The sequence below is a fragment of the Bufo bufo genome, chromosome 4 (assembly GCF_905171765.1).
Source record: "Bufo bufo chromosome 4, aBufBuf1.1, whole genome shotgun sequence".
Lineage (NCBI taxonomy): Eukaryota > Metazoa > Chordata > Amphibia > Anura > Bufonidae > Bufo > Bufo bufo.
In genome coordinates, this window is record NC_053392.1 from 257,219,957 (window position 1) to 257,246,862 (window position 26,906).

At 39.3% G+C, this 26,906-nt stretch overlaps 1 protein-coding gene across 6 annotated transcripts in view; it reads left to right on the forward strand.

Moving 5' to 3' along the window:
* MYOM2 (myomesin 2) overlaps positions 1-26,906 on the forward strand; it is a 446,804-nt gene that overhangs the window by 61,738 nt on the left and 358,160 nt on the right. For 5 of the 6 annotated variants that reach the window (XM_040428545.1, XM_040428541.1, XM_040428543.1 and 2 more), the window contains 12 exons: positions 2,133-2,180; positions 4,619-4,783; positions 7,704-7,865; positions 8,785-8,926; positions 9,585-9,784; positions 12,061-12,114; positions 14,173-14,300; positions 16,852-17,035; positions 17,384-17,558; positions 18,701-18,822; positions 19,585-19,602; positions 20,996-21,183. In XM_040428545.1, coding sequence (XP_040284479.1) covers positions 2,133-2,180; positions 4,619-4,783; positions 7,704-7,865; positions 8,785-8,926; positions 9,585-9,784; positions 12,061-12,114; positions 14,173-14,300; positions 16,852-17,035; positions 17,384-17,558; positions 18,701-18,822; positions 19,585-19,602; positions 20,996-21,183 — 1,586 coding nt within the window. The remainder of the gene's footprint in view (positions 1-2,132; positions 2,181-4,618; positions 4,784-7,703; positions 7,866-8,784; positions 8,927-9,584; positions 9,785-12,060; positions 12,115-14,172; positions 14,301-16,851; positions 17,036-17,383; positions 17,559-18,700; positions 18,823-19,584; positions 19,603-20,995; positions 21,184-26,906) is intronic. The other variant, XM_040428544.1, reaches the window with a different exon arrangement.

The following is a 26,906-nucleotide window of genomic DNA, read 5'->3' on the forward strand; positions in this document are numbered from 1 at the left end:
CATCTGTGTTGGTCCTGTGTTTATATGTGCCCACATTGCTGAGAAAAATTAAGTTATAATCTATGTAAATGAGTCTCTAGGAGCAACAAGGGTGTTGCCGTTACACCTAGAAGGTTAACTCTTCCTGCTACTGCTGCCCCCCCCCCCCATAGTTTGACTTTAGGAGAAGTCAAAGTGCAGATGGCACTAGAGTTGAGCCTCTAGGAGTAATGACAACACCCCTGTTGCTCCTAGAGACTCATTTGCATAGATTAAAACATCATTTTTAGAGATGAGCGAATTTCTTAAAAGTTCGATTCGGCTGATTCACTGAATTTCGCAAAGAAAATCGCTTTGTGATGAATTACGAAGATCTCGGCCGAAATCCTGTGCGGCGCGAGATTGCGTCATCACGCCGGCTGGCGTGATGATGTGTGGGGTCATCATGCCGGCCGGCGTGATGATGTAATCTTGAGCCGCACGCAATTTCGGCCGAGATCTTCAAGCAAGATGGAGGCTGGAAGCCCGTCGCGAGCAAATGGAGGCGGTAAGTTATAATTTTTTAGTTTTTTATACTATTTCAGGTTAAATCGATTCACTGACACGAAGCACGAGGAAATTTGGCTTCTTGGCAAATCAATTTTTTACTGAAATTCGGATCGAATTTCACTTCGTGGGATTCGATTCGCTCATCTCTAGTCATTCTCATCTCTAGTCATTTTTCTCAGCAATGTGGACACATATGAACACAGGTCCAACACAGATGCCTTCAGCTGCTGAGCGCACATGTAACAGGTCAGCCAGTCTCATTGGTACAAATCTGCTGACAGATGCCCTTTAAAGTTTGCTGTCGGTGAATCACATTTATCACAAGATGCATGATGTTTGATAAATTTGCCTAATCTTTAAATTAGCTACAAATGCTGCTCCACTTTTTCTATGTTAACCCTCGCCGTTGATCCTTTTTTTTTTTTTTCATGCCTTTTTTTTAAAAGGTGCAACAATAAATCTGCCTAGAAACTAATTAGTATACTTAAACATTCCCACTTTTAAACCACTTGTGTGAGATGGCAAAAAGGCTTACATTTTGGGCAAAGAGGCACTTGTGTGTAAATCTATATTTTTTACACCAGAAAACAGGCACGCTAACTTGAATCATTCCCCTTAGGCCTATTGCACACGACCGTATGGCTTTTTCAGTGTTTTGCGATCCGTTTTTCACGGATCCGTTGTTCCGTTTTTTGTTTCCGTTGTGTTTCCGTTTCTGTTCCGTTTTTCCGTTCCGTTTTTCCGTATGGCATATACAGTATACAGTAATTACATAGATAAAATTGGGCTGGGCATAACATTTTCAATAGATGGTTCAGCAAAAAACAGAACGGAAACGGAAGACATACGGATGCATTTCCGTATGTGTTCCGTTTTTTTGAGGACCCATTGACTTGAATGGAGCCACGGACTGTGATTTGCGGGCAATAATAGGACATGTTCTATGTTAAAACGGAACGGAAAAACGGAAACGGAATGCATACGGAGTACATTCCGTTTTTTTTGCGGACCCATTGAAATGAATGGTTCCGTATACGGACCGTATACGGAACGCAAAAAAACGGCCAGTAAACGGGAAAAAAAAACGTCCGTGTGCAATAGGCCTTATAATGTGTGAAATTGAAAGGACAGCATTACCGCCTAATGAATAGCTCATCTGAATGATTTACATCATTTTGTACTTCCGTCGGTATTGAATTTGCAGCTTCTGGGTTCACAATAGCAAATTGATCTGTGAACTCGTTCCAAACTTTCTCGACAAAGTAATATTTTATGAGGTTAGTATGGGGCTGGCCAACTAGAAGTTCTCAAGGGCATTGTGACTCTTGGACATCATCTACTATATATATACATATTTGTTTTTATAATCTTTAAACAGAATGAACGTGATCTTTGCATGTTATCTACAATCTCTATGGAAACAGTCAGAATGAACTATAATGAGCAGAAAACACTGCAATTATTTTGTCATAGATGTATTCATTATTTTCAATTACTGATTGGAGAACGTAGAATCAAAAGTCAAAATGCTATATTTACTGCATATTTATGGAAAAGATTTATGGAATGCCCTGATGATAATGATGCAATATGGCATTTTTTAGGGTTCCGATCCGAAGATGAACCTCTGCACCCTGGTTATAGGCCACACTGTAAGTAACCCTTCTTTCACCAACACCAGTAGAACACTGTACAGGGGATTTTAAGAGATAAAACTGTGTGATTTGTGATGAAACATAGGTAAATGTTGCAGGAAGCAGTCATTGTACTGTACTAGTAATTGTAAATGAAATTATGTATGCAATGCATGCACTGAAGCTTCCCTCTAGCCTGACTCGATTTCCCTAGCATGATGTTACGACTTAAACACAGTTATGTATGAGGGATGGACACAAAAAACAGAGGGCCTCATAGCAATACTCCCCCTCCCTACAGAATGCTTTTTTTTACATTTTAAATGAAAGTTACTTCCCCCCATTAATTCATTACATTTTATATCTTCGTTGGGACCATAATTCTGTTTTTCTGATACAGATCTACTGCAGAGTTAAATGATAGAATTCTGGTTGCATGCAGCCACCACAAGGGGGAGCTAACTATATTTCCATACATATATCTGAGTTCAACAAGATCTATAAAAATCTATATCTACAGTGAGCTCCCTTTGCTGAAGACAAATGTTATGATTTAATCTATTTCAGGTTAATATAGTATTTTATGCAGTATAAACTGCTATGCAATAATCCAATCAGTCAGTCAATCAGTCAATCAATCATAGGTTGATAGGTGGCTAGACAGAAAGATAGATGATTGATAGATACAGTAGATAGATTACTAGATAGATACAGTAGATAGATAACTAGATAGATACAGTAGATAGATGATATATAGATAGATTGTAGAAAGATACATCAAAAGATAAATATGAGGTAGATAATAGATTGTAGATAGATAGATATGAGATAGATAGTTTTTCCAATGTTAAGATTGTTAACGATTCCTTCCATGTAATTACAGTGTTTTTGACATAGATAGATATGAGATACTGTAGGTAGATAGACAGAAGATAGATATGAGCAAAATAGATATAAAATAGTTGATAGATAAATTAGATAGATATGAGATAGATATTTGATGGATATATAGATAGATAGGAGATATATAGTTAGATACATATGAGATACCGTATTTTTTGCCTTATAAGACGCACCGGACCATAAGACACACCTAGGTTTTAGAGGAGCACAATGAGAAAAAAAAATTTTTTCATTACACCTCAGGTCAGACCACCAATCAGACCCCCAATGTTAATAAGACCCCAATCAGACCTCAGATAAGAGCCCATGCCTTTCATCGGCCTTCATGCGTCTCATCACCCCCATATCAGCCCCCATGCCTCTCATCAGCCCCCATATCAGCCCCTATGCCTCTCATCAGCCCCCATATCAGCCCCTATGCCTCTCATCAGCACCAATATCAGTCCTTATGCCTCTTATTAGCCCCCATTAGCAGCCTTATGCCTCTTATTAGACCCCATTATCATCCTTATGCCTCTTATTAGCCCCTATTATCAGCCTTATGCCCCTTATTAGCCCCCATTATCAGCCTTATGCCCCTTATTAGCCCCCATTATCAGCCTTATGCCCCTTATTAGCCCCCATTATCAGACTTATGCCTCTTATTAGCCCCATTATCAGCCTTATGCCCCTTATTAGCCCCTATTATCAGCCTTATGCCTCTTATTAGCCCCCATTATCAGCCTTATGCCTCAAATTAGCCCCATTATCAGCCTTATGCCCCTTATTAGCCCCCATTATCAGCCTTATGCCTCTTATTAGCCCCCATTATCATCCTTATGCCTCTTATTAGCCCCTATTATCAGCCTTATGCCTCTTATTAGCCCCCATTATCAGCCTTATGCCTCAAATTAGCCCCATTATCAGCCTTATGCCTCTTATTAGACCCCATTATCATCCTTATGCCTCTTATTAGCCCCTATTATCAGCCTTATGCCTCTTATTAGCCCCCATTATCAGCCTTATGCCTCAAATTAGCCCCATTATCAGCCTTATGCGTCTTATTAACCCCCATTATCAGCCTTATGCCTCTTATTAGCCCCCATTATGCCTCTCATCACCCCCATTATGCCTCTCATCACCCCCATTGCCTCAGCCCCAAGCAGCCTCATGTTTTATAAAATAAAAAAACACTTACCTCTCCTGCTCCTGGACGCCACCGCTCCTCGCCATCGCGATCCTCTTCATCCTGCTGTCGGCTGTGTATCGCGGCGCACAGTGTGAGATCACAGAGCGCCCTCACGCTGTGTGCAGCCACTGCACAGCCGACAGCCAAGGACCAGGAAGCGGTGAATACAGAGCCTTCACCGCTTACTGGTCCTTCAGTACTACTGAGCACTTCCATAATGGAAGCGCTCATTAGTATTCGCCCCATAAGACGCAGGGGCATTTCTCCCCCACTTTTGGGGGGGATACGTCTTATGGGGCGAAAAATATGGTAGATCGATAGCTAGATAGATGATAGTTTTTTTCCTATGTTAAGACTGCTTATAATTCCTTCCATGTAATTACAGTGCCTTTGACAGCAGCAATTTCTTTTACCCACATTGATGTTAAGTTCCTGGAAACATTTGGTGTAACATTTGGAGTAGAAGGTGACACAGTTACTTTGTCTTGCTCTGTGCTTTTAACTCCTGACATCAGCAGACTACGACCTCAAGCTGAGTGGTACAGAGACGGTGAGTGACTTTTAATTCAATGAACATATTAAATGTTAAATGTCCAATTAATATTCTGATGACTAAACATTGAATAAATCAAAGTTTAAACATCAAAATGTCTTCTGTCCTTTGTGCATAGATGATCAATGGAAAACATTTCACTGGGCGACAGCTTAAAACAAAGTAAATTGGTTCTGTCTGGGATTCCACATTAAGGCATCCATTGTGTCATGGGACACTGATCTTACTTAAATATTTAGCAAAAATGTATGCATAAACATCGATAAATAAATGACAGCTATTCCCCATAATTAGGCTGCCCATCAGAACACTATGTGATTATTGCTACAGTGCAGCTTGTTTATTTGGGTCATATTGGATACTATATGTGAACTCCAGTACTGTTTAATGCATGGTTAGTAATAATGACTCATTAAAGGGGTATTCCGGTTTTGCCATTTTCAGCATCAATTCACAGGAAACAACACATTATCACTTACTAATAGTGATTGTTTATCTCTAATACCCTGTTTTCCTGCACTCCATTGGGACCATATGACACTTTCTGCTGTGTTGGTTCCCTATACTGAAGACGTCACATTGACATCTGAGATGTTGCAAGGCTTGTAAGGCTTTGCCCTGTTGATACAACATCATCAATGATTTTGCTTCTGAGGGCGGTGTTCTGCTCATTCTTCTGGACCCTGCCCTGTAGACGTGATGTCAGCAATGATGCTGTGTCCTAGGGCAAGGATTTTCCAGCAGGACTTCAAGCAGGCTTGGATCTGTGATGTTCAATCTAGGAGGGGAAGGACAGGCAGAGACCTGATGCCACAGACACTTGCGCTGGGATGTAAACACAGGGCATGGGTCACAGATCCCAATTATGTTGGAGGAATCAAACTGACCTCAAAACATCATTATTTGACTTATATAATGCAGTAAGGTTGAATGCTGGTGTTATTTATTTATTTTTGTGTAACCGGAAGACCCCTTTAAATAAAGAATGTCTTAAGTGGCCTGAACATCCAGTGATGAACTCTTATGGGCTACAGGCCATGGTAGTGTCTATTCCTGTCCATTCTACGCTAAGTCTACTTCACATGTCCTCCAATATTTATGCAAACATTATGTTAATATTTTCCACAAACCTTGCAAAAATATCCAACTATTCATATATTTCCAGGCCTGAGTCAGTTGGATAAACAGTGATTCATGATATACGGTATAATGCCAGGAATACACCAAGAGTAGTGATGAGCGAATTTTCTGAAATTTGATTTGGGTCTGATTCGACAAAATTAAGTGTCCAATTTGATTTGGGCAAAAATCGTTTTGACCCATATGAAAAGTGCCTCAATCTCCCTGAAAAGCTTTAAATATATATTCTGTGCTCTCTCTTTTTATCTCTCATTCTCTCTCTCTCTGCAAAAATTATTGTGAATTGAATCACATGAAATTCAGATTCTATAGAATCAGAATTTTTGGAAAAATTCTGGCCGAATTTAGATTCTATAGGATTGATTAGCTCATCTCTAACCAGGAGTCTGAAGGTATAGCTTGACTGACCTGAGATCTGGTCTCTAAGCTGTGTTCAGTCCCTCAACTTAATGACTTCCTATGACACTGTTCCTATGGCAACAAATATAGTGAAACTTATCCAAAAGTCTACTGCTTTGGGAAGACCACTTAGTTATCCAGACCAGAATATTAGGGATACCACATCTCTACCACTTTTAAGTGCAACTCTTGGTGGTTGTCTCAAAGAGGTATTACTGTAAATGATATTATAAATATATATCTGTTCAACCCGATCTGACATGATTATATTGTTATACAGTTAAAGGCAACCTGTCATCAACTTTATGCTGCCCATACTAACGGCAGAATAAAGTAGAGACAGGTGAGTGGATTTCTGCGGTCTGTCATTTCTAAGTTAAAAGCAAGTGGTTGCTGAGAACCAACATCACAATGATTGCAGACCGGGCCTGGAAAAATAGAGTCCCGACCACCTGAGAAGAGTCCTGGTTAGTCATGGATTCCTGCTCTCCCGCCCACCTGCTGATGACTGACAGCCTTCTACCTAGTTTTCTCCCTTTCTCTCTAGGAGAGAACTTCCAATCCTCAGCAGATGGACGAGGAGAGCAGGAGATTATGAATAAACATGACTCTTCTCAAGTAGATTTGACTCTTTTCAAGGGCTGGGCTGCAATGATTATGATGCTGGTTCTCAGCAACCACTTCCTATTAGCTCATGACTGACACACTGTTGAAATCAGCATTTCTGTCACTATTTTATGCTGCCCTCAGTAAGGTCAGCTTAAAATTGATGACAGGTTCCCTTTAAAGTAACACATTATACCATCACTTCACCTTGTTACATTGCCGTTTGGACCATGCACCCCATGGAGTCCATGAACAATTGCTACCTTTGATAAGTGGATAGCTACTGATTTATGGAATGCATATATGACCCAATATAACCATGATATGGCAGCCATCAAGTCTTTCAGTTCTGTTACATGACACAATTTTATTCTCTAATAAGTAAAACATTTTTACTGCTTATATAGACTATAACAGTTGTCTCATGCTGCACATTGAATCGAAACTTTTCTGGCTTGTAAGTTACATTGTGACTTGATTTAAATGGCCATCTTGCAAGAAGAATTCTAACCACGGTCACTCTGTTTCCTGTTACATAGATGACATTGAATTCCCAGCCACAATCTATCTGTGGATCAATATAAATGTAAAGTAGATTGAAAATAATGTCTCTCCATTAGTTTTAGTATGAATAGAGAGGATGCATTTTGTCTGTATAAAGGATCGGGCCAGGGCTGTCTGCTTTCTTGTCATGTGTTATCGTTCCATTTTCACATCAGCTCGCACTATGAGAATAGCTCTTAACATATTTACAATTGGATTTCCTTTTCAGATGTCCTGATAAAAGAATCCAAATGGCACCAGCTGCATTTTGGAGAGGGCCGTGCTTCTCTGACATTGACACATTTGAATAAGGATGATGAAGGATTGTATACTGTAAGAATGGTCACCAGAGGAGGAGTCAATCAGCACAGTGGATTTCTCTTTGTGGCTGGTATTTGTCTGTCTCATGAATACATTTATGTGTATATATAACTTGAACCTTCCTGAAATAATATAATTTTAAGGCATTCAAATATAAGAACTTTTAAGAATGCTTATGCCTGCTTAAGCATAAAATATCTATATATATATTTGAAGATTTGAAGAATCATCTTGTTTTAAACTACACTCAAAGAACACAGCGATACAGATACATCTGTAGTCCAAGACGTTTCCTGCTTGTCCATCCCTGGTCTTGGACTGATCAGCACTATTTACCTGAGCAGTGCTGGCCAATCCGAGGGCAGCAGGAACTGTCTTGGACTACCAAATGCACAGTGTGCATCATGTAGTCTTAGAAGCAGCCATCTTGAAAGGCAGAAATGGAACCTGGGAATTAGAGGATCTACAGAGGAAAAGATGAAAGGGAGGGTACTAGGTAAATGTTCTGTTATTTCCCCAAGTTAATGTACGGTGGTCCCTCAAGTTACAATATTAATTGGTTCCAGGACAGCCATTGTATATTGAAACTATTGTAAGTTGAGTAATTGGTTCCAAAGCCCCAAAATTTCATCCAAGATAAGGGAAAATGAATATTTAAGAAAAATAATCAGATAACTAAGACAGATAAAACAAGTCCTTACATATAACAGTCAGGAATAGCTGCTAACTAGCAACAAATACAGTTATTTACCAGAGAAGCGGCCTAGATTGGTTGGATCTGAGTTTGAGGCATTGTATGTTGAGTCTAGTCTAGTCAACTTACGATGGGTCAGAAAAGAACATTGTATGTTGAAAATATTGTATCCTGAGGCCATTTTATCTTGAGGGATCACTGTATATTGTTTTCTTGAACCACAGAGTCCCTTTAACTTAAGGTTCACATTTTACAGCACACTCCTTATTCTTATACTTACATTATTTAATTGCAGATGCTGCAGCTTTGGTGGCAGGGGCACCAGGTGCTCCGATGGATGTGGAATGCTATGATGCAAACAAGGATTATGTGATTGTAACTTGGAAGCCACCAAACACAGCCAGTGAAGCACCAGTGATTGGATACTTTGTGGATAAGTAAGTATTTAGGCATGTGCAGGGATCTGATCTGCTCACGCCCTGATACAGTACTTCATAGTAGTACTGGTACCAGTAAGGAGAGTTATCCAATTTAATCAAGGAGAGAGAGCAGTGGTAAAAAAAAACCTGCTCTGCTGTCTCTTGTACCAGGCTTATAGTATGGCTTCACGTTACTATTTCCCAGTATTTGCTGCTTGAAAACTAAAATGGCACCCTATAGTAGTTTACTTTTCTTTTTTGCAAGACCATAGAAGTCCCATTTGCTGTTTTGCACATATTTACTTACTCATAAAGTACATAATAAAACATAATAATTCTATGTTTAGTACATCATTTTATGGATACATGTGATGTCATTTATATTTGTAGTTTATTTACTTGATACTGTTACTTTTGTTCTACAATATTGATGATTTTAACTTTAGAGTGATGCATTTTGATAAACAGATTTTGTTTATTATTTTGCAGTTTCATTCTTACTTTTTTTTAAAACTTATTACTGTTTAGGGAAATATAAAAAGTAAATAACTTTGCAATTCGGAAATACAAAGTAGTTCCAAGTGCTCACTTTTTTTTCTAGTCCCCATGAGTTTGACCTCATCTGGTACAGTATATGCATTCATAACACTCTTGTTCATATTGTTTTTCCTGACAGATGTGAAGTTGGCACTGAAAACTGGATTCAGTGCAATGATTCTCCTGTTAAAATCTGCAAATACCCTGTAACTGGTCTGTTTGAAGGACGATCTTACATTTTCCATGTCCGGGCAGTTAACAAAGCTGGCATCAGCAGACCATCAAGGGCCTCAGTTGCTGTTGCAGCTCTGGACCCTGCTGATCTATCAAGACTTCAAAGTAAGTGTACACGTTCTCATTAAGTAGATGTTAATTATTTTATGTTTCTTTCTTTTGCTTAAGTGGTATAGATGGGTATATTTAATGTAAAAGACACTGAGCACAGCCAACCCTGGCGGTTTAAAGGGAGATTCATACCTTCACAAACTGTTTGAAGGCAAGCATATCATCATGTAGGGAAGGTGAAAACTCCAGCCCTCTAATCCTGAAAAAACTCCCCCTCTTTATTGACAGTCCTGAGATTTCAGAGCTGGTAGTGATGACACATGGGGCATCATGGTGCGGCTTCACGCACAGTGCACCTAAAAACTTATTTGCTTAAAAATAAAGCAAAGCATTTCAAAGAAATAAAGCACTGGATTTTCAAAAGTAACATATGCTTATGTTTTGGGGCATCTATCTACAGGGCAGTATGCTTACTGGAAAATTTCTTTTGGAGAGGACAGATTCTCATTTAATTCCAACAATGTTTCACACGTACATATTTTGCATCCTATATGAGTTTTCACATCTGTTTACTGCACGCCAAATCATTGCTTTGTTGCATACACTTCTTCCTTTGGTATACAACATTTAGGTGGTCATTTACTATCAGATATGCTACAGCGCAATTTATGGCGTATATCTGGCGCAGATTGTGGTGCAAAGTTGTTCCCCGCTCATGTCAGTTCTAAAAAAAAGGGGCGTGGCGTGGGCGGGGAAGGGAAGGTGGAGCTATGATACACAAATTGCTAGAAATAATTATGATGACGGTGGTGATGATAGATGTACTATGTACTTGCCCCTGATTGGGCCCCCTTAACCTCTGGTCCCCATAGCAAGTGCTATGGCTGCTATATTTACATCCATGATAGAGATATGAAATAAATGATATAGATATGAAATACATGATAAATGATGGATATTTAGAAATATAGATATAAAATAAATGATAGAGCCAGATAAGAAAAAAATGATGGACGATTATATCTATCTATCTATTAGTGATGAGTGAATCGGGTTCATCCTGCTTTGGACGAACCCAATTTGTTTAGATCAATAACTGAGTTTGCCGATCGGCATACATGTATTATATTGTATGAGCTCCATTGAGACTACACATGTGCAATACTGTAATTAGTGGTGCATGCATAAATGTATTTCATAATGAATCCGAATCCAATGAACGCCTCAATCATAACCAAATCCAGGTTTGGATTTGCTATGAAATATATTTATGCATGCACCATTACCTACAGTAATGGTGGATGTGCAAGACTAATAAAGTCTCACCATAATAGTTGCCATACAATATAATACATGTGCGGCAATCGGGAACTCCGTTATTGATCTAAATGAATCAGGTTTGTCTATATATAAGAAAGATCGATTGATAGATAGGTACGAAATAGATGGGAAGATAGCTATTCCCATGTTTACATTACTAATGATTCCTTCTATGTCATTACATTGTGATTTTTATTTTTTTACCGCATTGATGTTAAATTCCTGGAAACATACATAAAAATAGATAGATAGATAAATAGATAGATAGATAGATAGATAGATACTGTAGGTAGATGATAGGAAGAAAAATAGGTAGATTGATGAAAGATAGATATTAGATAGACATTTAGATAAATAGATAGATAGATAGAAGTTACAATTCAAGCAGCTCTTAAGACCATCCAGTATAAAGAGTGCCGGCAGCTAAAGATGTAGTCAGTTATCCTAGCAAAATAAAAAACTAAATACTGCAGCACTTACTGTAGATAGATTGTTAGATAGATAGATAGATAGAATTATGCACTTTAGGTGAAAGTGATAACTATTGTAAATTTGTAAAACACTTCCGGTTATGATTAGATTCTGTCTTCTTAACACCTATGCATATTATGTCTAGACGTCCTTGTGCCATAGTGGACATTTAATCAATATACTACTTTATTACCTCTTACTGCAAGAAAGATGAAACATATATTGAATACAGCTCCCACAAGACTGAGGTATAAAAGCAGATGCCAGAGACTATATTCAACCACAATAGAACATAAAAAAGACTTGTTATACCTTTGAGTTAATAAATGAAAGGGCTACATCTAAAGGCAGGTATACAGAAAGCTTTGTTCTTATGCTGCTTTAATGCAAGCGAGGGATTCAGCTAAATCTTACACAAACCGCTGTGTCCTTGTGTTAACAAAACAAAGACAATATAAAAATGTAAGCCTAAAATGTCTGTAACACCCAGTCCACACAATGCATTGTATAACGCAATGTAAATGATTCTGTCGTTACAGCAATCCATCTGGATGGAGGGCGAGAGATTGTCATCTGTCAGGATGACCTGGAAGGTACAGTGTTTTGCACTGAATAATCTGACACTTTCACTTTTTGTTTTCTTAAAAACTGTCTTGAATGGCTGACAGTAACTTTAGTATTGAAAGCGATGTCTGGTAAGACTGGTGCATCCTTCTTCAATCTATGAAATCATAATAAAGGAGGATGACTCCTTTATTTGAGGCTTATTGTACTGTTTGTTTTTTACTAAAAAGGCAAGCACTATTTAAAGGGTGGCCACAGAAATTCACATATCCGTATTTAGTCCAATAAAGCCTTCTTCGTACGTCAGTGTTTCGGTCAGTGATTTCCATCAGTGATTGTGAGCCAAAACCAGGATTGGAGCCTCCACAGACATAAGGTATAAAGGAAAGATCTGCACATGTTCTATATTTAGACCCACACCTGGTTTTGGTTCACAATCACTGAAGGAAATCACTGACCAAACACTGACATGTGAATAAAGCCTAAGACTCATGAAAGCCTTCTTTTGCTCTAAAGTGACATTGAGGGAAGCAGGAATGAATAGCCAACTGCAGTTGGGTTTGCAATAACCTAAGATGTGTCCTGTCGCAATTGCTTAGTTTCTCCTTATACTCAGTGTCAGTTTTTACCCAGTCATCATTATAGGACACTTAGGGGAGGGGAGAAGGGTTACTTTGCCAGTGGGTGTATGACAGTTTTCTGGCATATGGAAGTCACAATTACATTTTGTCTTTTTACATTTTCCCAATCACTTGTAAAAGGTCACAGGGAAATGGCTAGGGTTTAACAGGAAGAGGTGTGCCCTCCCACGATCTGAGTGATTTACCATAATGTATGCCAAAACTTCACATAAATCTTGGAGTTAATCTAGGCCTCCTCATGACAAGTGTAGATTTGTTTTTCTGGCACAGGCACTCACAGATTTGCCAAATTTATTAAAAGGCATGTTCCTCCTAACAAATTTGCACTCTTCAGATTAAGATTGTCGTATGAAATAACAGTCATAATAATTTCCCTCATATGTCTTTGCTTGTAGTCCATAGTGGTGAATTTATGTAGACCAGTGGTTCATGCGCCGTTGGGGTGTCCATGTGCCAGAGAATCAAAGTTACCTTGGTGCCATCATTTACAACAAGTGGAAATCATGGTAAATCTGGCAGGACCCAGGAGGTCACAGTTTCCCCACATAAGCCTCATTCACCTTTCTCATCCCTTTTAAAACTGATAGAGAAAGCACAAAATGACATAAATTGCAAATGTTTACACAAAATGTGACTCAAAAAATTGGCAAAATTTTATATTACAAAAAAAACCTAGCATATATTTATTGAAAAATCTTCCCATATGTCTTGTAAAGACAGGATTACCAAAGTTTACACTCAGAATCTAAAATACCCCTCAAAACAAAATGGAAATAAAATAATGAATAACTAGGGATTAAACTAGAAAGTGCTGGGTCCCATTCAGATGTTTGGGTGTCCTTCCCAATGTTTACCAGCTTAATATGGAAGTGAGGATGAGTTCACATGTCACAGATAATATCAGACAGACAGAACTGGACTTGGCAGACTCGGTGATCAATCATTGGAGTCTGGGTGAAGGGGGGGGGGGGTGTAATCCAAACCCCTCATTATTTGGTTTTCTGTGTTCTGCTGCTATGATGGAACAAAAATTTGGAAATGGCAATGCAGAAGTTAACTCCTTACGATACCTTAGCCTTAGGGTGAGGCCACACTGCGACCATTATTATTACACCATTGTGAATGACATTATCTGTTTGTAGAATTTCTATCCAAGCCATCATTTCAGTTTATTTTTAACATTTCCCTATTTTAAAGTCAAAATCAAGTACACTAATTTTATGTCACTAATGTCATTTGCATTTTATCACCTATATCATTAACATAACATAATGACCTTTCTAATTTCTTATATATATATATTTTTTTCATAATTCAAATAGTGAACAATCTCATATCCTGAAATATTGTTGCACAAAAGAGCTTTGAACAAAGGTTGATTTAACATCCCATTTAGATGTAGAGCAAGTACAAGCTATGTTCTTTCTAACCATGCCTCTCATTTAGGTGATATTAAAATTCCTGGGCCACCCACCAATGTCCAGGCACTGGAAACCAGTAAAACGTATGTTGTGCTCAGCTGGGATCCACCTGTTCCTCGTGGCAGAGATCCTCTGGTTTATTACATTGAGAAGGTAATTGATTGCATGATGACAGAAAAGAACAAAATTACCCCTGGTATAATTTTAGAGATGTCTTAATTTTAGGTTTTATAATGATGGGAAATTTATTTAGCTTTGATGTTTCAGTGAAGGCACATTAGGTACAAAGCAAGCCTTGAAACATAAGACTAATTTCTTAGGTCGTCTTGCTGGGTTAACTGGTAGGAATGTGGCAATTAATTAGTTACAAAGATTGAAAAGAACAGAAGAAATTGCTGCTTATGGAGCTTCAATCTGGCTGTTAGGTTCTGGGACATCACATTAAGAAGCTTTCAGTCTAACTAGATCTGGCTTTATACCCCAATTATGACTGACAATTAGTCTTTCTACTTTGTTTAGAGGCCTCTTTTTAGTTAACCCTGAGCATAGACATAACGACCTTTGTAGGCAAATGTGGATTATGTATTGGAGAGCAGCTCATGTCAGTGTATTCCATGGTCAGTTTTTACTTGAATGCGCAGACTGTATTTCCATATTTCCATGAAGTAGCCACTGTAGGGGAAATATATGGCCTGCTATAGCGGATACTAGGGGTTTTAGATGCCATACCCTCACTGATTAGCTGATCGCTGGGCTGGGCTTGATTTAAAAAGGGGTTGAAGGAAGGGACAAGATCTAGAGCAGCTAAAAAGTTAAAGAGCAGTACAGGTAGAATGTAGAGGAAACACAAACTAATGAGGGCAAATATCCAATACGTTCCCACTGAAGCCTATAGGTGATAAGTAGTGTTGAATGAATCAAAGTCAAACAAACTGACTTCAATCTGAATCCACAAAGCCGAATTTCCTCGCGTTTCATGCTAACAAATAAATTTTCTCTGAAATGGCGGTAAAAGCAAAAAATACATAGTCACCTCATCCATTTGCATGTGAAGAGGCCATCATGGCCATATTGATTGAAGATACCACGGAAGATCTTGTGGGGGGTGATGTATGACGTTACCATGCTGACACCCGGCTAGCTTGATGACGTGATGATGTCATCATGTCACGTCCAAGATTTTGCACGGTGTCTTCAATCAAGATGGCCCCAGGGGCCTCTATGTGAGCAAATGGCAAATGGATAGGGTGAATATTTATATTTTATTTTTAGTCTGGTTAATCTCTGAAATGCCTAAATGGTAGGACACATTCAGCGATGAACCCAGCATCTGAGGGGTTTACTGACGGGAGAGGCACAATCGCCATTCCCTGTCATTGTGTCCGCTACATAAAAAAGAAATGCGCTTCGTGATTCATTACAAATCAAATTTCTCTGTGAAGTTTGAAGAAGTCAAATCAAATTTTTAGATTGTATTGCTGACTATATACAGGTGAAACTCAAAAAATTAGAATATCATGCAAAAGTCCATTTATTTCAGTAATGCAAATGAAAAGTAATTGCATTAATGCAGCTTAAAATTTTAATTTTGTGAAAAGGTTGAATATTCTAGGCTCAAAGTGTCACACTCTAGTCAGCTAATTAATCCATATTCCCTGAGCAAAGGGTACCTGAGATTGTGACTTTGGGGTTTCATAAGCTGTAAGCCATAATCATCCAAATTATAACAAATAAAGGCTTGAAATATCTCGCTTTGCATGTAATGAGTCTATCTCATATGTTAGCTTCACCTTTTAAGTTGCATTACTGAAATAAATTAACTTTGCACGATACTTTAATTTTTCGAGTTTCACCTGTATACATTCTGAAGAAAGAACAAAATATCAGTTCATCTCCTGTTGATGCACAGAGTCAGGATCAACTCCAAGTGACCTCAGTAGGTACAATATAAGATGTAATCCAACAATCAATTCCCAACATAATTTGATATTTTTTTTAATGCCAGATACCAGGAACATAATACAAGTCACTCATTTTGCCTTTTTCGGCAGGCTGTTCCAGGGTTGGGAACAACCTGCCGGATCCGTACTACCGCTGGTCCACCGTGCAGCCGGAAGTCTACTCAGGCCCCATTCACTATAATGGGGGTGGGCCGGAGGTCTGGCCGCAGCATGGAAAACATGCCGAAAGGCGGCTGGACAAAAACTACAACATGCATCCTCTTGGCTTGTTTGCCATTCTGCGGCTGGACCGTGCAGCGGTAGCACGGATCCGGCAAGCTATTCCCCCGCCGGAACAGCCTGTCGAAAAAGGCTACTGCAAGTGTGAAAGTAGCCTTATTCAGCCAGATCCTTATTCACATCCTTAATTAAGTACCTGGCCAGTTGAGAAATGTCTAAGACGAGTGATTTGCATTATGTTTCTGGTGTCGGACATTGAGGTTGTATGTTTTCAATGTATTGAATAAAAGTCAAGTTATGGCTCAAGTGCTGAATTACATGATATATTGCACCTACTGCACAGTGTATATATAAATTCTGACCCTGTAGAAAACTTTTGTATGTATATTCTCTTTTAATTAACATTGAGTTATGGGTAAAGAAGATGAAAGCAAATAAAGTAGGCTCATTAAACAAGTATCTAGTATCTAGTCCTCTCTACCTCAAATCTGGCCCACGTTTAATCTTTTCTCTCTTTTTTGTAGACAATGGTTGGCAGTGGGAGCTGGCAGAGAGTAAACTCTCAGATCCCAGTACGATCACCACGCTATGCAATATTTGATTTAGTGGAAGGCAAATCATACAATTTCAGAGTTATCGCTGTCAACAAACATGGTGTCAGTGAGCCTTCAGAAGTAACCCCACCAATACAAGCACAGGAACGTCTAGGTAAAAGAACTTTTAGCAATATACTGTATACACTTACAGATGTAGCAGAGGATATTGTCATTTATCAAACATATAGTGATGTCATTATGTGTTACATTTTTTTTTTTTACAATAAGCCTGCATGTAAAGCTGTTGAGTGATGTTACCAGAGAAAGTTAAAACTACTGTATGCACAAATGAAAAACTTAAATTAAAAATGAGGTCCGCATCTGCATACGAACTGAACTCATGGCATTTAACATGCCTACGCACAGGGCTTCATCATTTTAATTTCTTGATTTATTTGCCTGGCTTTGTTATATGTTCTTTTTTATTTACGCCAGATTTATATGCTTGTCTTTTTTAAAGCTGTGCCATCTGCTCCTGGTCGTATATTGGCATCTAGAAACACCAGAACATCAGTTGTTGTACAGTTTGATAAAGCTAAGGTAGAGGAAGAATTAATTGGATACTATATAGACTCATCTGTGGTGGGCTCTAATCATTGGGATCATTGTAATCACAAACCCATCAAATACAACAGGTAAGGTGCTTATCTATCAATGTATTACAATAATAATAAGAAAAACTGTTAAAGTTACATTTTTGTTTCTCGTTTTTGTTACGTTTATATTTTTTATGGTAGCATTGTAACAAACATGTATATTATCCAGAAATGTGGTATCTTCAGCAATATAGATTACATGGGAGCATGATATCATATAATGGAGAATGGCAGAACAGTAGCACAGTAAGTCTGGGGAATGCAAACAGTGCTACTTAGCCTCCAACTGACAATGGGGGCTCATACAGAGAAAGGAAGATCATTAAATTGGTACCATTTGCCCAAGCATTGTTCTCCAAATATTGTTTCACCCATTGGGATGTCAACAGGATGGCAGGATGTGAAACTTGTCCCCTTGAGATAAATAATGCTACTTGAAAATATAGAAACATAAAATGTGTCGGCAGATAAGAACCATTTGGCCCATCTAGTCTGCCCAATATACTGAATACTATGGATAGCCCCTGGCCCTATCTTATATGAAGGATAGCCTTTTGCCTATCCCATGCATGCTTAAACTCCTTCACTGTATTTGCAGCTACCACTTCTGCAGGAAGGCTATTCCATGCATCCACTACTCTCTCAGTAAAGTAATACTTCCTGATATTACTTTTAAACTTTTGCCCCTCTAATTTAAAACTATGTCCTCTTGTAGCAGTTTTTCTTCTTTTAAATACCTTATTGATTCCCATACCCTAATAACACAATGATGCAGTCTTATGACTCTATTTTATTACATCAATGAATGCATTCGTTTCTAGAAAATATAGATGGTTTGCAGCATTATCTAATTATAGAGTATACAGGCAGTGTGAGCTAATTGGCACTTAGCTGGTGGATCCTGCTTTAGCTTTTATACTGACACCCAAGACTTCGAGCTTTGCTTCTGACTTCTGGCTGGAATTTTACTTTGATTTTTTTAGACTTAACTTCCTGGGTAAGAAATGTAAAATAAGCTCTGCCTGTCTAGACTTTGGGAAGTTATTACAAAAATTTGCTGCATTTAGACTGTACTTTTTAATAACATTTCTTGAAAACTCGACAATAATGAAGCAGGTGAACAAAGTAGAAATGAACAGTTCAAGGAGCTTGTGATATTAATACCAAATTCCTTTCCTCAGATTCGTAGTTCATGGTCTAACAGCTGGAGAACAGTATCTTTTCCGTGTGAAGGCTGTAAATGCTGTAGGTGTCAGTGAAAATTCTCAAGAATCTGAACCCATAACCGTTAAAGCTGCTCTAAGTAAGTATCCAGTAATAAATCGACTCCTGTCCCATAAGATTTTTTTCTGCCAATTTTTATAGAAGTTTCTAAATCACAAGGAAGCTTGGCTTTGGTCAAATAGAGGTTTTGGAATCGAAAAACGAAATGTTAAGAACGAGATAAAAATGGATATTTTCCACTCATATTTCTTATGTCTGAGATGTAGTGATTATTTATAAGACTTTGGGCTATTTATAAGACTTTGGGCACTTTTCATGGCACTGTGGAAAAAAAGGAGCTACAGCTAAGAAAGGGACATTATATCCAAACTATATATAATATCTGAAAGGTAGATTTGCAATATAATAAAGATGAGTATTTGCTACTATTGAATCCAGTCTACGCAATCATATTTGTGCTAAACATCATGGATAACTTCCACTGATCCATTATATACAAATCTTTTCCCCCATAATATTAGGCAGAAGGAAGATTTGCTGCTGATAGTATATTTAGCTCAGTACAGTACCTAGAAGTCTTTCTACTGTGGAAATAATAGTCAGAAATGTTTGTTTCCAACCCATGCATCCTACTGGCTTCTTAAAGAGAAATGGCACCATAGGCTTCTGGTATATGCTTATCGCCACTCCACCATGAAAATAACCAGAGGGGCATTGTAATGAGAGGAATCTGTTTGGAAGAACTATTTCATGTCTATAGTCAGCTTGGTGGTCGATGAAACACTGTAACTTTATATGATGCTGCTGGGTTCTAATATTAACTGCATTTCCATTGTTTTAGGAGGAGGTATACCGCATGGTAGGTCTATTTAAATAGTGTGTTCACATGCACAGTTTACGGTCACTGAGTTTTATTAGTTTTCTATCACAAATCACCTTAAAATCACGTCTAATGAATGTCTTAGGTAACACACTTATTTTACTTGCTCACTTAAAGTGTATTTTTTTTAATATAGACTGATATAACTGAAAGGGAAATGATTACAAACAAATAATAGAAAGGCGATGGCAATAAATAGGAATACGTTTCTAATGACAAAAGGGAAGGATTGGTTTCATAGGCTTTGGAAAAGCCAAACAGATCTCAATCTTCACGTCACCATACAGTAGCTATCCATTTCTATAGGTTAGAATACAGCTCTGTACAGTCACACTATTATTCTAATAGTCCTAAAATGATAATGTATGGCTTTGTAACAGGAAAGCATTACCTAAAGTGTCACCTATCATGTTCTTCATTAAAGGGAGACTAAAGAAAAACAAGAAACGAAGGCTACTTTCACACTTGCAGCAGCAGGGCCCGGCAGGCTGTTCTGGCGGGGGAACAGCCTGTCGGATCTGTGCTAACGCTAGCCCACCGTGCCGCTTGAAGTCCGCTTCAGCCCCATTCACTAGAATGGGGGTGGGCTGGAGGTCCGGCCGCAGCACGGCAAACAAGCCAAGAGGCAAAAACCGCAATGTGCTCCATATTTTTCATACTCTTGTTTTATTCGCTCGCACAGTTGCAGACCATGACCAATAAAGTAGAAAAGCAGTGTATCTTTACAGCTCTAAAACTCACTGAACTTTTCTAGACAGCTGAGTAGCTAATATGCCAAGTTATGCTGTGATAATTTTGCCCTTTTTATGCATCATTTGGTGGATTTACCTTTCAGCAGTTTTGGAGAGCTGAGTGGCATGTTGAGGTATGCTATAGACCAAACTATGTATACAGTATATGCTCACAGTTGTACTGATGCTATATTTTTGGATGTAGTGTATACAGAATGCATGTAGTATGGCCTCTAGGCTTCAGCGAATCGACCAATTGAAGTTGATTAGTTCAGAACCTTTGTTTTTAATGTTTCCGTGCAGCATTAAAATGTATTGGCTCCGTGGAACCAAAGTTCGTCTCACCCGTCACACCCTACGGTATTCCGAAGTAGGCTTTGGTTAGCTGCAGTACCACACAGTGCCCATGATTAAGTGTGGCACTGTTTCTAAAGGAAAGCAACTATGCTTTATGAACCTGTACAGTACCTTCAAAGAAATTTTTACAGCAGCAAAATGAAAGACCGTTTGTCTATCTAGAGCTATTTAGGACTTAGGGCATTCAATTTCTCCTTGGAAAGAATGCCATAGCTGACGTAGATAGACTTATATGCCTGTTTACACAATAGATAAAACTCACTAAATATGTTTCTTTTTCTCAGCAACTCCTTCAAGCCCATATGGAATTACCCTTCTGAACTGTGATGGCAGGTCTATGACCCTAGGATGGAAGTTACCCAAATTCACTGGAGGAGCCAATATCACTGGATATTATATTGATAAGCGAGTGGCTAGTCATCTGAATTGGCATGAAGTGAATAGTAAACAAGTTCAAGAAAGGATCTATAAGGTTTGTCAACACTTTTCTTTAAACTTTAAAGCTCCCTATCCCTCCTCTGTTGGTAGTGCACTTGAGCCAGGAAGTTTAGGAGGAGGTGTGGCGGGCTGCCCCCCCCCATGGGCGATCGGGGACCCAGTGTTTAGGAATGCCGTGTGGTGATGCAGCCTTAATAGTTTGTGTCACGGTGCTCCTATCTAGATACTGTTGCTCCCCAGGGTTAGGCTCTGTAGCAACAAATGAGTTCTAGTAGGTCCAGACTTAGTGAGATTCACCAGTTTTTACTTAAAGGGGTTGGCCACCATAAGTATAAAAACAAATAAAGTTCCCCAGACAATAACTAAAGCCAAGAGGAATTTGTATCATGACAGATATACTGTATATATATATTATTTTTCTACTGCATTTAGCATAGCAGGCTCCCATTAATGAGAGGCTGTGTGGGTGGAGCAGCTGGAAAGTGAAAGTAAAAATCCCAGCATACATCACAGCAAGCATCTTCAGAGGAGTGGTCACATGACATCCCTGGCCAACTATGATACCATAGTAACAACAGCACCTCAGGTGTCATTCCATCAGTGCTTTAGCATACCTCCCAACTTTACAATAGAAGGAAGAGAGACACTATGTGCCTAAGGCTACTTTCACACTCGTGCTTTTTGCGGATCCATCATGGATCTGCAAAAACTGTTCCGTTACCATAATATAACCGCATATATCCATCCCCATTGACTTACATTGTGTTTTAGGACGGATCCGTTTGGCTCAGTTTCATCAGGCGGACACCAAAAAGCTGCAAGCAGAGTTTTGGTGTCCGCCTCCAAAACGGAATGGAGACTGATCGGAGGCAAACTAATGCATTCTGAGGGGATCCTTTTCCATTCAAATTGCATTAGGGCAAAACTGATCCATTTTGGACATACCTCCCATGTACCAGGACCGCCACTGAAATCAGGGACTGTCCTGCTGGACACTGGAAGGAGGTTTGGCTTTAGGCCTCATGCACATAACCATAGCCTGCCTGTGCCTGTATTGTGGCCCGTGATTAGGGGGTCTGCAATATACAGGCACCAGCCGTGTGCGCACCGTATCAAGTGAATGGGTCTGAAATCCGAAAGATATGGTGTGGTGCGGAATGGAAGCACAGATCGGAAACCTATAGAGTGCATCTGTGGGTTTTCTGTCCATGCCTCCGCACCGTGAAAAAGTACTGTTGGATGCAAATTGCATTTAAGTGAATGGGTTCACGTCTGCAGACAGCGGACACATTGTCGGTGCCCATGCATTGTGCATTGCAATGTATATGCCCACAAACATATATATATATATATATATATATATATATATACACACATGTATATATACACACACACACACATGTGTGTGTAAATATATGTATATAAATATGTATATATGTCATATGTGTATGTATATTCATGTATAAATATATATATATGTTATGTACACATACTTATACATAAATACATACACACACATATATACATATCCACATACATATACACTCATATATATATATATATATATATATATACAGTTGCAAGAAAAAGTATGTGAACCCTTTGGAATGATATGGATTTCTGCACAAATTGGTCATAAAATTTTATCTGATCTTCATCTAAGTCACAACAATCACAGTCTGCTTAAACTAATAACACACAAAGAATTAAATGTTACCATGTTTTTATTGAACACACCATGTAAACATTCACAGTGCAGGTGGAAAAAGTATGTTAACCCCTAGACTAATGACATCTCCAAGAGCTAATTGGAGTGAGGTGTCAGCCAACTGGAGTCCAATCAATGAGATTAGATTGGAGGTGTTGGTTACAGCTGCCCTGCCCTATAAAAAACACACACAATTTCTGTGTTTGCTTTTCACAAGAAGCATTGCCTGATGTGAATGATGCCTCGCACAAAAGAGCTCTAAGAAGACCTACAATTAAGAATTGTTGACTTGCATAAAGCTGGAAAGGGTTATAAAAGTTTCTCCAAAAGCATTGCTGTTCATCAGGCCACGGTAAGACAAATTGTCTATAAATGGAGAAAGTTCAGCACTGCTGCAACTCTCCCTAGGAGTGGCCGTCCTGTAAAGATGACTGCTAGAGCACAGCGCAGACTGCTCAATGAGGTGAAGAAGAATCCTAGAGTGTTAGCTAAAGACTTACAAAAGTCTCTGGCATATGCTAACATCCCTGTTAGCGAATCTACGATATGTAAAACACCAAACAAGAATGGCTTTCATGGGAGGATACCACAGAGGAAGCCACTGCTGTCCAAAAAAAAAACATTGCTGCACATTTACAGTTTGCACAAGAGCACCTGGTTCCACAGCAGTACTGGCAAAATATTCTGTGGACAGATGAAACAAAAGTTGAGTTGTTTGGAAGAAACACACAACACTATGTGTGGAGAAAAAGAGGCACAGCACACCAACATAAAAACCTCATCCCAACTGTGAAGTATGGTGGTGGTGGCATCATGGTTTGGGGCTGCTTTGCTGCGTCAGGGCCTGGACGGATTGCTATCATCGAAGGAAAAATATATTCCCAAGTTTATCAAGACATTTTGCAGGAGAACTTAAGGCCATCTGTCCACCAGCTGAAGCTCAACAGAAGATGGGTGTTGCAACAGAACAACGACCCAAAGCATAGAAGTAAATCAACAACAGAATGGCTTAAATAGAAGAAAATACGCCTTCTGGAGTGGCCCAGTCAGAGTCCTGACCTCAACCCAATTGAGTTGCTGTGACATGACCTCAAGAAAGCGATTCACACCAGACATCCCAAGAATATCGCTGAACTGAAACAGTTCTGTAAAGAGGAATGGTCAAGAATTACTCCTGACCGTTGTACACGTCTGTTCTGCAACTACAGGAAACGTTTGTTTGAAGTTATTGCTGCCAAAGGAGGTTCAACCAGTTATTAAATCCAAGGGTTTACATACTTTTCCCACCTGCACTGTGAATGTTTACATGGTGTGTTCAATAAAAACATGGTAACATTTAATTCTTTGTGTGTTATTAGTTTAAGCAGACTGTGATTGTCTATTTTTGTGACTTTGATGAAGATCAGATCACATTTTATGACCAATTTGTGCAGAAATCCATATCATTCCAAAGGGTTCACATACTTTTCTTGCAACTGTATATATATATACACACACATGCATATATATATATATATATATATATAGCAAAACAACAGCACTCTCATTAGATGAAAATAGAAAAAAGATTATTCACCCATGTGAACGTGATGTTTGTATATATATATATATATATATATATATATATATATACACACTCACCTAAAGAATTATTAGGAACACCTGTTCTATTTCTCATTAATGCAATTATCTAGTCAACCAATCACATGGCAGTTGCTTCAATGCATTTAGGGGTGTGGTCCTGGTCAAGACAATCTCATGAACTCCAAACTGAATGTCAGAATGGGAAAGAAAGGTGATTTAAGCAATTTTGAGCGTGGCATGGTTGTTGGTGCCAGACGGGCCGGTCTGAGTATTTCACAATCTGCTCAGTTACTGGGATTTTCACGCACAACCATTTCTAGGGTTTACAAAGAATGGTGTGAAAAGGGAAAAACATCCAGTATGCGGCAGTCCTGTGGGCAAAAATGCCTTGTGGATGCTAGAGGTCAGAGGAGAATGGGCCGACTGATTCAAGCTGATAGAAGAGCAACCGAAATAACCACTCGTTACAACCGAGGTATGCAGCAAAGCATTTGTGAAGCCACAACATGCACAACCTTGAGGCGGATGGGCTACAACAGCAGAAGACCCCATCGGGTACCACTCATCTCCACTACAAATAGGAAAAAGAGGCTACAATTTGCACGAGCTCACCAAAATTGGACTGTTGCCTGGTCCGAATTTGTTGCCTGGTCCGAATTTGGCGTAAACAGAATGAGAACATGTATCTATCCTCTGATGGCTACTTCCAGCAGGATAATACACCATGTCACAAAGCTCGAATAATTTCAAATTGGTTTCTTGAACATGACAATGAGTTCACTGTACTAAAATGGCCCCCACAGTCACCAGATCTTAACCCAATAGAGCATCTTGGGGATGTGGTGGAACGGGAGCTTCGTGCCCTGGATGTGCATCCCTCAAATCTCCATCAACTGCAAGTGCTATCCTATCAATATGGGCCAACATTTCTAAAGAATGCTATCAGCACCTTGTTGAATAAATGCCATGTAGAATTAAGGCAGTTCTGAAGGCAAAAGGGGGTCCAACACCGTATTAGTATGGTGTTCCTAATAATTCTTTAGGTGAGTGTATAGTATATACTCATGGTTGTCCTATTTTATTTATGGATCTATTGTATACACAATGTATTTGCCAATTGTGGCCTTCGTTATATTTCTGTAGAGGTTGTTACCCAGCTTTCATAGACTGCTGAATTGCAAATTTGCCTGGTGATAAATGTCTTCCTATAGCAAGACTAAGTGCTCTTGAGGGTCCTGGACAAACCTGTTGACAACACTGTAGAGCTGCATTGGTGACAACAGATGTTGTCTGGGTACCATATGATAGGTTCACACAATATATCAGGGTAGCATTGTGTGCATTTTATATAACCAATATGCCCCCATCAGCACCCCACAATGGTTGTCACCCAGCTTTACCACACTGCAGAATTCCAGATCAGCCTGCTTATGAACTGGTAAATCCCCTCCCCATATTGTAGAATACCAGTCTGGATTTGCTAGCCCTGTGACATATGCTGTTTCATAGCGGGTGTGCTTGAATGGTACGAGCAGTCCCTTCTTGCTTGTGGGCCAATGAGAAGGCTGCAATGTCTTTGTCTGAGCTTAGCAACATCCCTAGCAACTAATAGGAAAGTTGCCTACCCCTTACTATATAAGAACCTCCCCAGCAGCCATTGTCTGTAGTTTTATGGAGTTCTGAGAGAGATAGCAGTGTCATTGCTGTGCTCTCTGCTTTACTGTGTCATTACATTAGATAGTTAGATAGCTTGTTATAGGCAAATGGCTATTTGCCGCATTTGTGTGAGGGGAGGCGGGGCTATACTGCTTATAAGCCGCAGCCTCCTCCTCACCTTACTGGCGGCTCGTTTCTGCGTCACTTCCGGGTGCCTGTATGCATGTGAGTATACGGTCTCTGCCTCTCATCGGCATCGATGTCTACATCCCAGCTTTCACGTCTTCCAGCGGTAAGATCGGGGCCTTGCGGCTTCATTCCTGGGCAGGGGGAGAGGGATCGGCACCAACACGCCGCATGTTGTTACCTGCATGTCTTAGCTTCCATGTGTTCAGAGCCGTGCTCTGCTGCCTTAGGTTGTCCCAGCATGCCATCTTCTGGTCAGCGGTGTTATTACAGCTTACATTTGCCTGTCATGTCTTGCTACATTCTGGTTATGGTTGTGTAGTATTACAGTGATAAAAAAAAAAAATGAGAAAAAGGGGTGTTACAGGAAAAGAAAATAATAATAAATTAAAGGGGCTAAAAATGTTGAGGAGTGTTTTTACGTATACCCGGTATTGTTACATCATAGGACGGGGCAGTACATAGGCTATATTCAGTCCCATCAGGCTTATGTCTGGCCGCACAGGGACCTTGGTTGCATTGCTTTTCCTGATTCATGAATGTAAGTGACTTACTGCGGTCTTTTGTCCTCTCAGTCTGGCCGGCGGTATGTCAGCTCCTTTAGGTAAGCAAGCACCACCGCA